General features: G+C 46.7%; 1 protein-coding gene across 5 annotated transcripts in view; it reads right to left on the reverse strand.

Annotated features, from left to right (window-relative positions):
• Positions 1-14,466, reverse strand: part of LOC130204324 (potassium voltage-gated channel subfamily H member 7-like) — a 42,801-nt gene that overhangs the window by 3,006 nt on the left and 25,329 nt on the right. For 2 of the 5 annotated variants that reach the window (XM_056430961.1, XM_056430959.1), the window contains exons 6-13: positions 13,856-14,281; positions 8,760-8,991; positions 8,203-8,370; positions 5,887-6,086; positions 3,077-3,329; positions 2,054-2,253; positions 1,833-1,902; positions 401-652 (exon numbers count right to left, since the gene is read on the reverse strand). In XM_056430961.1, the coding sequence (XP_056286936.1) occupies positions 401-652; positions 1,833-1,902; positions 2,054-2,253; positions 3,077-3,329; positions 5,887-6,086; positions 8,203-8,370; positions 8,760-8,991; positions 13,856-14,281 (1,801 nt within the window). The other 3 variants (XM_056430960.1, XR_008833624.1, XR_008833623.1) reach the window with 3 other exon arrangements.

Genomic DNA, 14,466 nt, shown 5'->3' on the forward strand with positions numbered 1-14,466 from the left:
CGCTCTTCTTCATCTCTTCTTCACATTTCCTCAACATATGTCAACGTGACCAAAGTGGTCAAACGGCGACGACAACAACAGGATTTTGACTCATGTTTTTCCCGTGAATCATTTATTCGGTCGTGACCTCCGATCATCAAGGGGGGGGGGGGGGTGACCCCCCCGCTGGATCTAATCCTTTTAGCTCTTATTACCGAGTGGGTTTGAGGTTCCACCCTCGTGACACATAATCCCCGTGTGTGATGTTTAATGTGTGTGACGCTCCTCTCAGACTCGAGAGGAAAGACGGGATTCAAATCTTTGTCAACGTTTGGGGAAGAAAAGAACAATTAGTTTTGAATAAACCCTTATTTGGATAACGGGGAAGTGAGACGAGAGGCCGACATGAGAGCACGCTCACCGTGGTACGTCTGGTTCTGGGCGTCTGCGGCGCCGCTCAGCCCGGCGCCCGCCGCGTGGTCCCTAACCACCGGGTAGCCCGCTACACCGGCGCACAGGGGCCTCTGCTCCTCCTCCCTGCCGTCCTCCTCCTCGACGCCCTCCCCCTCCCCGGCGGACTCCCTCGTCTCCTCGGCGGCCGCGGGGGCGAAGACGTGCCGCCCGTGCTTGGCGTCGCAGTAGGCGGCGCCCGCCGGCTCCTTGTTGTGCGAGCCTGCAGGGAGGGAGAGAGAGAGAGAGAGGAGAGAGAGGGAGAGAGAGAGAGATGGTAATCATCAGGCAGCGTGCCGGGGGAACGCCGCCCGCTCTGCATCCACTTCCTCCGGGGACGTCGGGGCGTCCTCATTATCTCTGACTACAAGTCGCGAGTGTGTTGCGTCGGGGTTGAACGAGGACGAGCCGTTTGTAATCTGGACCACTCGGGGTGGGGCGGGAAGTCGAGTGACCATCGGGCGTCAGACGGATCAGCGCCGGTACATCCTCTGCGCTCACTCGTGTGTTATATTGGGAGATGGCGCTACTTGTGTTCCGGTAACCACGGTGACGCGATTGGATTTGCCTGACATCGCTGTGGATTTCCAGGAATTTATACCCAATTTACACGAGTAATTAATAAACCTTAAATGACACAAATGAATGAGAGACAATAGTTTGATTAAAATAATAAATATTTATATAAATGTTTATTCTTTCAATCAAACTGCGTAAATGGACTTTTCCAAATATTTCCAGGCAATAACCATTTAAAAATTCCAGGACTTTTCCAGGTTTTCCGTGACGGACCCCGAAAGCCACATAAATAAAATAAATAAAAAGTGGCGATAAGTTTAAGAACGTACACGTTCTCAACTCGACTCGAGTTAAAGGAGAAGAACCCACGACGGCTCAGGTGGATCTGAATCTTAACGACACAGAATCCTGAAGATAAGCCTGACTTACTGAATCAAGCCCAGTTTGAGTGGTCGTTGGGAGTCGTCCCTCTGATGGGACCGTCATGAGCTGATTAGGCAAGCTCCAGCCAGAGTGAGTATCCCTTTGGGATGCTAAGGGGACTCCGCAATAACAAACCATTTGAATTAAACCAACTAATGGAGCCTTAAGGCATCGTCACGGTAACGTGTCGTCACACCTGTGTGAAGGAGTCTCACACTGTGGGAGGGAGGCTGATCAATCTGCAGCCTCTGATTGGACCAGAGGTCAGTGGCTTCATGCACAGCTGGCCACGGTGGTTCACACACACACACACACACACACACACACACACAATGGGCCTGGTTGGATGGCTGGGAGCAGACACCGTGTTGCTATGAACTGGAGCAACAGGAGCATTGAGGGGGTCTAACATATGAACAAGATGAACCTGATGGCGTGATGCACCGCGCGGCGTCTCTGACCTGTGGAGGATTTCCGTCTGTAGGACACCCGTCTCCGCCCCTCAACGTCGTCCGTGTTGGAATCGGTCGTCTGTAAAAGAACAACGACTAGAACCACGTAGAACCCAACGCACATGGATATGGACACTCAGGAGGAAGTGGAACCCTCTGCTCTTCTTCCTTAACAACAGGAAGTCAACAGATTGCACTTCCTGCTCTGGAGAACTGAACAATTGGGTTACCTTATCATCCCGGAGGTCAAAGGTCAGCTCCAGGTTGGCCAGGAAGTAGTCGGCGAACTCCGGGTACATGTCCAGCACCTCCAGGATCTCGTCCCTCTGGATGGTGTGCAGGTCGCAGTAGCTCAGCGCCCGCACGTCGGCGCTGGACTTCCCCGGCTTGGTGAACAGGTGGATCATCTCGCCAAAGATGTCGTTCTTACCTGTCGGACACGAGACCGACTCCCGTTAGTTACCAAGGACGCGAGTGCTTCCCTCATCATCACCCTCATCATCACCCTCATCATGACCCTCATCATGACTCTCATCATCACCCTCATCGTGACCCTCATCATGACCCTCATCATCACCCTCATCATGACCCTCATCATGACTCTCATCATCACCCTCATCGTGACCCTCATCATGACCCTCATCATCACCCTCATCATGACCCTCATCATGACCCTCATCATGACCCTCATCATGACTCTCATCATCACCCTCATCATGACCCTCATCATGACCCTCATCATGACTCATCATGACCCTCATCATGACTCATCATGACCCTCATCATGACCCTCATCATGACCCTCGTCATCACCCTCATCATGACCCTCATCATCACCCTCATCATGACCCTCATCATGACCCTCATCATCACTCTCATCATGACCCTCATCATCACTCTCATCATGACCCTCATCATCACCCTCATCATGACCCTCATCATCACTCTCATCATGACCCTCATCATCACCCTCATCATGACCCTCATCATGACCCTCATCATCACCCTCATCATGACCCTCATCATCACTCTCATCATGACCCTCATCATCTCTCATCATGACCCTCATCATCACCCTCATCATGACCCTCATCATCACCCTCATCATGACCCTCATCATGACCCTCATCATGACCCTCATCATCACCCTCATCATCACCCTCATCATGACACTCATCATCACCCTCATCATCACCCTCATCATGACCCTCATCATGACCCTGGATCCACATCCAAAGAAGAGCCTCTCTCACCGAGGATCGCCACGACGATGTCGTCCTTGAGGATCTCGATGGAGCCGCGGGAGACGAAGTAGAGCGCGGTGAGCACGTCCCCGCCGTGGACCAGCGTGTCTCCCGGGGGCGCGTGGGTGGTCTTGAACCTCATGGCCAGGGCCCGGAGGCAGCCCTTGGTGGCCCCTTGGAACACCTTGCAGCCCTCCAGGAGCGTCTGGTTGAGGTGGAGGCAGATGTCCGCCTGCAGGCACTCGGGGAAACCCTTCAGGACCTGCGTGTGGAACACGGGTCAGAGCAGACGCGGTTACTGGCGGATCTTAAAAAAGGAAAAAGAAGAAGCTGTCGGAGCGTCGGCGTGCAGGGATTCATAATGTGTCATTTGGTTTTGGGGGGGGGGGTTGCAGGCCAATTTGGGGGTTTTTTCCCCAGAGAAATTTGATACAATTGCCACTTGTGTTCTTTCCTTCTTCTCAAAACCGATCGATGCGTTGGACAGTTTGACCGAGAGACGACACAGAGACACGACAACAGAGCGGAGACACGCCCAGCAGAGTCCACCGTCACCGCCTTGAGGTCATGACCTGGTATAAGAAGCAACAATAATTAACCCTGGATCAAAAGCTAGCCTGCATATTTAAATAATCTCTATATGACACAAAAAATCTGTTTAAATATAGAAGTAGGCAATAAATGTTGACACTTGATTACGATTGGTCGAGCATCCCTACCCATGGGCAGCAGGAGGAAACGCACTGAAAGATACGGTTTGAAAAGTCATTTTAACATTCAGCTTCCTAGAAAGTCAACGGAGCTTCTGATGCATAAATGAGACGAACATAGTCCACTTACCCGGTAAAGACAGATACAACACAGCGCGAGCGGACTGTAAAGGACTGACGGGTGAGGAGAGAGGGCCTCCGGGGACATTTCAGGTGAAACAAGAACACACACACACACGTGTTATCTTTGTCACGCAGAGCACACAATGTGCTCACGACACGAGCGCGGCAGAACAAACGGAGCCCGGACCGCTTTTCTGGCTCGGTTTTATTTGTATATTTTGTTGTCTTTTTGTTGCTCAGAACAAAAAACTGATCAGTGGATTTGGAAAGGAAAGACCGAACAACATTTGGCAAGCGCAGGTGCCGCCGCGGAGCGCGCCGCCAAGCCTCCCACAGTGGGAGGGGAAACCTGGCGGCGCCCGGCGAGGCCGTGCCCACTCCCACAAGCTTGAGTCACTCTGGTTCTGGTACCAGATGAATATCACAGGGGGGGGGGGGGGGGCGTTTGAATGCAGAGATTTTCAAAAAGGCCACCTGCAAGTTCACGGCTAAAGGGAGAGTTTGGACGCGTTGAAGCCGGGTTGTGTGAGGTTGTGTGAGGTTGTGTATCAGCAAAGCAATGGGTTGTAGCAAAAAAAAACATGTCGCCAGAATTCTATATCAGTATACATTTACGCTATATTTAGATTATTTCCCACCGTTTTATCTTTCCGCCAGACGGGGAAATTAACCTGTGATCTATGTTTTCTTGAAAAGCACCAGACTCATGTTGTTGGTCGCCAGGATCATTGTTTTTATGTTACCGTGTGACTTTGGTGTTTGGATTCACTAAAGTCACACAACAACACACAATAACACACACGAACACATCGCGGCAGAAGCAGAACCGCATGTTTTTGTGTTCTGTGAAGTTAACTGCTGGGAGAGAAGAGAGAAGCCTCACGGGGGAACGATGACCAACAGTATCCCAACTAAACTGTTGCCACGCGACTTCCTGTGCGTCAGCATTGTTTCAAGGTACAGGGAGGTCACGAGTCAATTTTTAGATTTACCGTCATACATTTAATTTATTTTGATTTGAATAATGAAATAATTAATTTAATTAATCTAATTGAATTTATTTAATTCATTGAATTTATTTAATTCATTGAATTTATTTTTATTTTTAAAATGAGTTTATTTTTCATTATTTTTCATTTCCTCAATGGAGTCTTGTAGTTTTAAAGAAGGGCTGTCTGATGGCAAGATAAAGCAGATAAATGGCTACATTATACATTTAGTGTACATTTGACTACTGACTGGTGTCTAAAATACAACGTGCTGCCCCTTTCTACGGCAGCTTTGCTCTAGACGCGTGACTCGGGTCTGTGTGAAGACGATAATAATACAACCCCATTTCACAACATCCGTACTGTCCCTTTAAATGTGGCCTGCCAGAAACTGTCAGTGTTGTGTGTGTGAAAAAGCATGCAGGAGGAGATGCTGTGAATCCATCGATGAATCTCACAGTATGTGTTCATGTATGTGACAGGGGAGACACCGAGGGAACACCCACATGCATGTTTTGGGAAAATAACGAAACAAACTGGAACGCTATCCGTTATTTTCTGAGCTAAAACAATAAAAACTACCACAACTAGAATCAAACACATCTAGGGGGGAGCTCTACCACATCAGCATTAGTCGAGTCAACACATGTACCTCCTGCTCTTACCAGAGTGGTGGTCGTCATCCCATTTGACATGAGGCAGACATGGAAGAGACAAACTTATGTAAGTACCATGGACAGCAAGCATCATGAAGACAACAGCCAGAGTTACCGTCTGCAGAGGCAATAACTGGGGCTTTCATTCACCTGCACAGCATTAGAATCAAGAGGCCAACATTATACTTGGCCAGTGACATTCTTCACCATGTGGTTACAGCTATTTTCAAATGTTTTTTGGAAAGAGAAGAAGCAGCACAGGAGAAAGCAACAGCAAACAACACTTTATATTATATATTGTTTTTAAAGGCAGGCCACACACACACACACTCTTCTCGTACCATATTCATGTCGATGCCGTTGGTGTAGGTCCAGGCGTGTTGGAAGTACTCCTCCAGCCTCTGCCTCAGCGGGTTCGGGATCTGGTGGAAACGGATGAATTCTTTGACCCGGAGCATCTGGAGGTGATACCGGGCCGTACCGGAGTACAACCTTTGGATGATGGCGGACACGTTCCCAAAGATGCTGGCGTACATTAGAGCTGCGAGAGAAGAGAGAAGTCACACGGGGGGCGATGAGTCACAGTATCCCAACAAAACTGTTGCTGCTGCCACACGACTTCCTGTGCGTCAGCATTGTCTCAAGCAGGCACGTGCACAGGTAGACCCCTAGTGGTGCTCAAGCACCAGCCCTTTTGCCCTGGATGAGAAAAGTGCCCTTTTTGCTGGAGCCCACTTTTTTTCTTCATTAATAAGTATTTAAGAATAAAAAATAGTCTCTGTCATCAAGTCCTCCCAAATGTGTTTGGATATCTGTCGGGGCATTTATTGGAGTTCTTGTGAGAATTTCGCCCCGACATGCTCCGCGGCGCTCACGAGCCCCCGCCGCGCCCCTCCCTCCTCCTCCTCCTCCACTTCCTCCTCCGCGCAGTGCTCCTCGCGCCACCAAACGGCTGCACCTCCTTCTCCTCTGACCCGCAGCATCAGACACACAGGTCATGAGTCATGACGGTGTTTGTCCCCTGACGTTGTTTGGTGATAAATTAACCACAATTGAAAATATTACGTCACAACTGGTTCGACGTTTCCTAAAAATAAAAAATAAACACAAATTCCCAAAATCCGTTTCAAAGCCTAGTCCAGCTGTTTACTGACGTCATGTTTGAGAGAGAGAGAGAGAGATAGAAATAGAGATAGACAGATAGATAGATAGAGAGAGAGAGATCTGTCTTATAAATGCCATTTAGACAATTTCGATAGTATGTTGAATTTATTAATTCATTTGATAAATGTCACAATAATTCACAGCTAGAACAGAGCAGCTAAACTATGCTAACAATAGCTCTCGGTGTCATGCTATCCATGTGCCACATTGTTTTATGTGGTATGTTTCTCTTTGTTTTGTCTGTTCCAGTTTTACAAAGATCAATCTTGTATGAGTAATTGCAGAGGGTGAAAAGAGTAAACGCAAGAAAAAACAACACTTGTAATAGCTTCTTACTAACCAAGAGTGATGTCATGCTGGGAAATATCAGATTGAGGCCTTATAACGTTTTTACAGAAGTTTGATATTTCCCGGTATGACCGAACGGTCGAGGTTAGTACGTTGTTTATTATATGGCATTTTTGGCTCCTATTATTTTGTAAATGAAAATAAATTGTAATTGTTAATAGAAAACATGTCATTTTGTTCAACTCTCATGTCTTCTCACGACACAATGTGTTTCAAGTGTTGCTAGCAACCAACTCCTTAACTTGGAAAAATCATTTTGGCGATGGGTGCCCTTTTTTTTGGTTTGAGCACCTGCCCCCCAAAATGCCTGTGCACGTGCCTGGTCTCAAGGTACAGGTAGGTCATGAATACATTTAGCCATTTACCGGCATACATTCTATTTATTTATTTGTATTTATTTTCATATTTATTTTAATTTTTATTTGAATTTATGTTTATTGATTTCTATTTATTGATTTATTTATATTTAATTATATTTATTTATATATATATATTTTAAACATTTACATTTTTAAATGTATATTTATTGTTATTTATGTTTATTGATTTCTATTGATTTATTGGTTTTCATTTTTAACATTTAAAATGTCTATTTATTTGTTTCTATTTGTATTAATTTATTTTTATTTAAATGTATTTAACCAGAAAAGCCAGTCGCACATTAAACAAAGTTTCAGACGTACAACAAAAAACAGTGAGACATAAAACAAATTAAAAAAATAAAGATAATCTTTAAGATCACAACATGAGTAAAACCAGAACTAAGAATAAAGTCTTCATGCCTCAGTTCACACAGGAGCACATACCTCCGTTAAACAAAACATCTTCAACTCTTTCAATTGTTTGTTTGTTCTGTCTGTCTCTTGTTCCCTGTAAAGCGTCTTTGGGTATTTAGAAAAGCGCTATAGAAGTCCGAATTATTAATATTATTATTATTATTTTTCAATCTATTTAAAAAAAACACCTAAAAGACAGAAACCAAAACCAGTCTGCAGCAAATTCCAAGCCGCGGGAGCGTCGAGCTTCCGAGTGACGGGTAGTACGACAGCTCCGTGAAGCGCCGCGCGAGCGCACCCCGAGCACACCGGGTCGCGGTGACGCCGGCGTCATAACACCACATGTACTGTGAGTCGGCCGTCACTCACAGCCGATGAGCATGACGCAGATGGAGAAGATCTTCTCGGAGTTGGTGTTGGGGGACACGTTGCCGAAGCCCACGCTGGTCAGACTGCTGAAGGTGAAGTAGAGCGCCGTGACGTACTTGTCCTTGATGGACGGGCCCGAGCTGGGGTCGCTGTAGTTGTACTTCTTTCCTACAATGAACACAAACATGTCAACGTTTTTTTTGCTTCATATTCCATGACTTTTCCAAATTTATTGGGGACAACTGGGAAAACATAAAATTCACATGATGATATGTTTTCAATGTCCTGAACACAACTTGTACGCATCGGTGTCAATTTGACCCCAGGCTGTTTTTCACTGTGTAAAACATATAAGAAATATCAACTTTTTTATTTATTTAAAGGGCTAATTAGGTCGTCAACAAACAAAAATAAAGTATCTGACATTTAAACTTGGGAAACAATATTAATTCTAATAATTTTCTGGAGGTTTTAACTGCTGGGGTCAAAAAGGGTAAAAGATGTTAGTACATTTGAAGGTAACAGGAGGGTTAATAATGCAATAAAAGGAGCATCACCGATGGACACGCCCAGGTTGTCCAGCCAGCCGATCTTGTGCTCCAGGTACGGCTTCTCCACGTTGCCAATGGCGTACCAGATGCAGGCCAGCCAATGGGCGATCAGGGCGAAGATGCACATGAGCAGCATGAGGACGGCGGCGCCGTACTCGGAGTAGCGGTCCAGCTTGCGTGCGACCCGGACAAGCCGCAGCAGGCGGGCGGTCTTCAGGAGGCCGATCAGGGTGGTGGTCTACGGAGAGACACACGGGGTTCAGTGGAGAGGAAAGCTGTGACACTTGCATTCTCACTGCTGGCCACCAGGGGGCGACTTCTCTGGTTCTATTAAGTCTATGAGGAAATGACTCGATTTATCACGAGGGAAATACCGTATTTGTGATTTTGGGCTACACAAAATAAACTGAATATAATGAAATAAATGAAATAAATAAAATGAATAAACTTTGCCCACAAAAACAGACTTGCCTCTCCCTGGATCTGAAGGTCATTCAAAATCAAATACGCAGCTATTCCCAGTCAACATTTGAAGATGTGACCTTTATAATCGTGCCAACCATATTATTCAGAGACACGCGGGACATCCAGGCTCAAGATGGAGGCTCGGCTTGGAGACTCAAAGGCGTGTGCGTCGTCGCTTCATCTCTTCACACGGCGAGCGAGACCCCGGCGTTCCTCGGCGCCAACGCGACCTGCGACCGAGACGGCCGTGAACCCGTGGCGGTCAGTGTGGGCGTGGCTTCAGTGGAGGGCGATTCGTCCAGGAACAGACCGTGGATTATTTAAAGACGCGTGAACGGGGGCCAGTGGATTTTTCTTCTTTTGAGGATGATTCATGGAGGTTGAAGTGCGCCTCCATCACGGCAGCCGGTTCTGATGGGTCCATTAAGGAGCCTCTGTCGTCTCCGCCCCTAAATCACCGCCATCATTCACGCAGAGGAGCCGAGGAGCTGGGAGAAGATCCATCGCTGTCCACGGCGCCGGAGTTCTGACCATGTTGATGACACTCTGGGCTCACAGGAAGTCGGACCGACCCGATGGCAGGAAACCAAACAACGACCGGAGAGACCGTCGAGCTGAGGGGCTGCAGCCGGGCCGAGGTTCTGGGAGGAGTGGACAACCACCTGGGCTCTCTCCTCTAGCCTCTCTCATCTCTCCTCTAGCCTCTCTCCTCTAGCCTCTCTCCTCTAGCCTCTCTCCTCTAGCCTCTCTCCTCTCTAGCCTCTCTCCTCTCTCCTCTAGCCTCTCTCTCTCTCCTCTCTCCTCTCTAGCCTCTCTCCTCTAGCCTCTCTCCTATCTAGCCTCTCTATAGCCTCTCTCCTCTAGCCTCTCTCCTCTCTAGCCTCTCTCTACTCTTTAGCCCCTCTCCTCTAGCCTCTCTCCTCTAGCCTCTCTCCTCTAGCCTCTATCTCCTCTCTCTAGCCTCTCCTCTAGCCTCTCTCCTCTATCCTCTCTAGCCTCTCTCTAGCCTCTCTCTACTCTAGCCTCTATCCTCTCTAGCCTCTCTCCTCTAGCCTCTATCTCTCTAGCCTCTATCTCCTCTCTAGCCTCTCTCCTCTCCTCTAGCCTCTATCTCCTCTCTAGCCTCTCTCCTCTAGCCTCTATCTCCTCTCTAGCCTCTCTCCTCTAGCCTCTCTCCTCTCTCTAGCCTCTCTCCTCTCTAGCCTCTCTCCTCTAGCCTCTCTCCTCTCTAGCCTCTCTCCTCTAGCCTCTCTCCTCTAGCCTCTCTCCTCTCTAGCCCCTCTCCTCTAGCCTCTATCTCCTCTCTCTAGCCTCTCTCCTCTAGCCTCTCTCTACTCTCTAGCCTCCCTCTCCTCTAGCCTCTCTCCTCTCTCTAGCCTCTCTCCTCTAGCCTCTAGCCTCTCTCCTCTCTCCAGCCTCTCTCCTCTCTCCAGCCTCTCTCCTCTAGCCTCTCTCCTCTCTCCTCTCTCCAGCCTCTCTCCTCTAGCCTCTCTCCTCTCTCTAGCCTCTCTCCTATCTCCTCTCTTCCGTTCAGTCCGCTTTAACCATTAATTAAACAAAGCGTGGGTGATTTTCGTGATAATCTGCCAATTTACGGCGCTGCCCTTTGACCTCAGAAAGTGAACGTGGTGCTTCTGAACTCATCGCGCACACGGGGAACCATCAACCGCCCGACACCGAGGACCAGCGCTGAGTCGGTGTTGAGGAACCAGCTCGTCTCCAAAGAAGGAGCACGCGGGTCCAGGTCTGGGTGTTAACGTGCATCGCCTCCACTCTGGATACCTAGATGCACATTGAAGAGCTCAGTTCACACTGAACCAGCCTCATTTGCAAGGAGCTACAACGTGGAACCACAGCACAAGTGCACATGGACACGATAGGCAGATGGACATCGTTATGAAAATGATGGCGGAGCTCAGGTGCCTCCGGTATGGAAATGCGACCCCAGAACATTTACATGGGGCGGCCTGCAGCCCAAACCTCTCACGGGAGGCTCCCAACCCGCCGAGTTTCAAATGGAATCGGCACACCAACAAAAACAAATGGAATCTCGTCCGTTTCCAGGCAACGAAGGCGCACAGGATCGCGTCTAAAAATAGTCTCGGCACAAAAAGCTGAAATAGCGCACCTTAAAGGCGAGCGCTAAAACTGTACACGCACGTGTTAGTTGGAGATAAAAATACATCATCTCCCGTCGCTCTTTTGACACAACACACACATTGTGTCATCTCACACACACACACACACACACACACATACACATTGAGCCACGCCGCCGCTCAGATGTCCGCTAAATTTTCCGCACCTGCAACTCACTGCCTGCTCAACCCCCCACACACATGAACACACACCTTCCAGTAAATAGGCCCTCAACACGCACGTCATCCCAGGATGTGTGTGTGTGTGTGTGTGTTCTCTAAACTGCTCTCTCTCAGCATTAGATGACTTGCTCAACCATCAGGCGGAGACCTTCTGAACTGATTGGGATCGGCCCGGGCCCCGCGGGGGCCTCCGGGAGGGAGGCGGATGTGACAGCCGGGCGTCAGATTGCTTTGGCGGTCGGGAAACAAGAACGTGACCGCTGGCCTCGCCACGCAGGAGTGTCGGCGAGGGGAAAACGTTTATGATCCTCTCGTGAAAAGTGATATCAGATGCATGTAGACAAAGGTAGCCGCCCCAACGCAAAAGGAAGGAACTCTTTTGTGTTGGTTCTGTCTCAAACAAGGAAGAGGTTTCATTTGGTCTCTTTTGGTTCCAGAATATTCTGGTCACCCCTATAAACCTCCTCACAAATCACACACGTCCTACCTTTTACCAAAAGCTGTATTCCTATGCTGGCATTGATGACATCATATATAATAAAAAAATATATATATTTTTAAATACATTATATATATATATAATATAAATATATATACAGTATATAATACATATATATAATACATATATATATATAAATATATATTGCCTATACATATTACATAAATATATATAATACATATATATATATTGCCTATACATATTACATAAATATATATACACATATATACATATTATGCATATAGATATTATACATACATATCTATATATATACATATTATACATATTGTACATACACTCCACATCAGGTCCTTTCATCCTCCATCACCAGCATCACCTTCTCCGGTCAGAACATTTCACTCTCGTCAACTGTCACCAATCTGGGTGTTAAAATGGATCCTCACCTGACCTTTGAGGCCCACATCAAACAAACATGCAAGACCTCCTTCTACCACCTCAGAAATATTGCTAAACTCCGTCCCTCACTCAGCCTATCAGATGCTGAAAAGCTTGTCCATGCCTTTGTCTCCTCCAGGCTGGATTACTGTAACGCACTTCTCATTGGGACTTCTGCCAAGAACATCCAGAAGCTGCAATACATCCAGAACAGTGCTGCTAGGATCCTGATGAGAGTGCGGAAGTATGAGCACATCACGCCCATACTCAAATTATTGCATTGGCTCCCGGTCTCACTCAGGATTGACTACAAAATCACCCTCTTCACCTATCAGTGCATTCATGGAAATGCGCCCTCATATATCAAAGAACTTCTCACCCCACAAAATTCCACGAGGAGCCTACGCTCTGAAAAGGCAAACCTCCTTCTTCCCCCCAGGACCAAACTGAAAATTATGGGAGACCGAGCCTTCTGCTCCGCTGCTCCGAGACTGTGGAATGCCCTCCCAAACCAGCTGAGGACACCACAGACTGTGGATGTTTTTTAAAAAGGCCTAAAAACACACCTTTTTAGAATAGCTTTTTACTAGATTTGAACATAGACGTCGCTGCTTTTATTCTGTTTTTATCTAAACCATTTTTACTTTGTAGCACTTTGAGTTTTGCCCATGCAAATTAAAAAGTGCATTATAAATATAATCTATTATTATTATTATTATTATTATAAATATATATACTTGCATATACAGGACTGTCTCAGAAAATTAGAATATTGTGATAAAGTTCTTTATTTTCTGTAATGCAATTAAAAAAACAAAAATGTCATGCATTCTGGATTCATTACAAATCAACTGAAATATTGCAAGCCTTTTATTCTTTTAATATTGCTGATTATGGCTTACAGCTTAAGAAAACTCTAAAATCCTATCTCATAAAATTTTAATATTTCCTCAGACCAAGTAAAAAAAAAGATTTATAACAGCTGAGTGTTTGTCAAGGCTCAGGAAACCCTTGCAGGTGTTTCGAGTTAATTAGACAATTCAAGTGATTTGTTTAATACCCTACTAGTATACTTTTTCATGATATTCTAATATTTAGAGATAGGATATTTGAGTTTTCTTAAGCTGTAAGCCATAATCAGCAATATTAAAAGAATAAAAGGCGTGCAATATTTCAGTTGATTTGTAATGCATCCAGAATGCATGACATTTTTGTTTTTTGAATTGCATTACAGAAAATAAAGAACTTCATCACAATATTCTAATTTTCTGAGACAGTCCTGTATATATACACACACACATATATATATACATCAATGTATACATACATATACAGTATATATACACACACACACATATATATATATATATACATTAAGGAGTACTCTTGGCCTGACTCAGTGACCGACGACCCCCCCTCACCTCATCTGATCCTGAGCCGAAGATGAGCAGGTCGAATGGGATGGCGGCCACCATGTCGATGAGGAACCAGCCTTTGAAGTAGTGGATGGCGATCTTGGCCGGGTGGCTGACCACCTCCTCGTTGGCGTTGACGTACGTGGTCCTGAAGTTGATGAGGATGTCCACGATGAACATGATGTCCACGATCAGGTCCACCACGTTGAGGGGGGAGCAGGAGTAACCGCACTCGCGCCGCCTCTGCTCCTCGATGTCGTTGAGGAGGAAGGCGGCGGAGTAAGGCGTGAAGATGGCCGTGTAGATGACCAGCAGCAGGATCAGCCAGTCCCACACGGCCTTGAAGGGACTGTAGTGGAGGATGGTCCACTTGTCCATGCGCGGGGTCTGGAGCTTGTACTCGGGCAGCACGTCTGCACCCAGAGAGAGGACCTGAGGAGGGGGGCGGAGGAGTCACGCTTAAAGGACATCTGTACTCAATAAAAGTAGGAGAATAACACAAAATTGTTCATGGATAAAACACAAGATTCAAGAATATTCCCCGAGATAAAGAAAAAAAGTTGGTCGTAAATGTACCGCTATAATCTCATCATTCAACTTAGTTTTTATCTCGTGGA

This window comes from Pseudoliparis swirei, chromosome 14, assembly GCF_029220125.1.
Source record: "Pseudoliparis swirei isolate HS2019 ecotype Mariana Trench chromosome 14, NWPU_hadal_v1, whole genome shotgun sequence".
In the NCBI taxonomy this organism is placed as follows: Eukaryota; Metazoa; Chordata; class Actinopteri; order Perciformes; family Liparidae; genus Pseudoliparis; species Pseudoliparis swirei.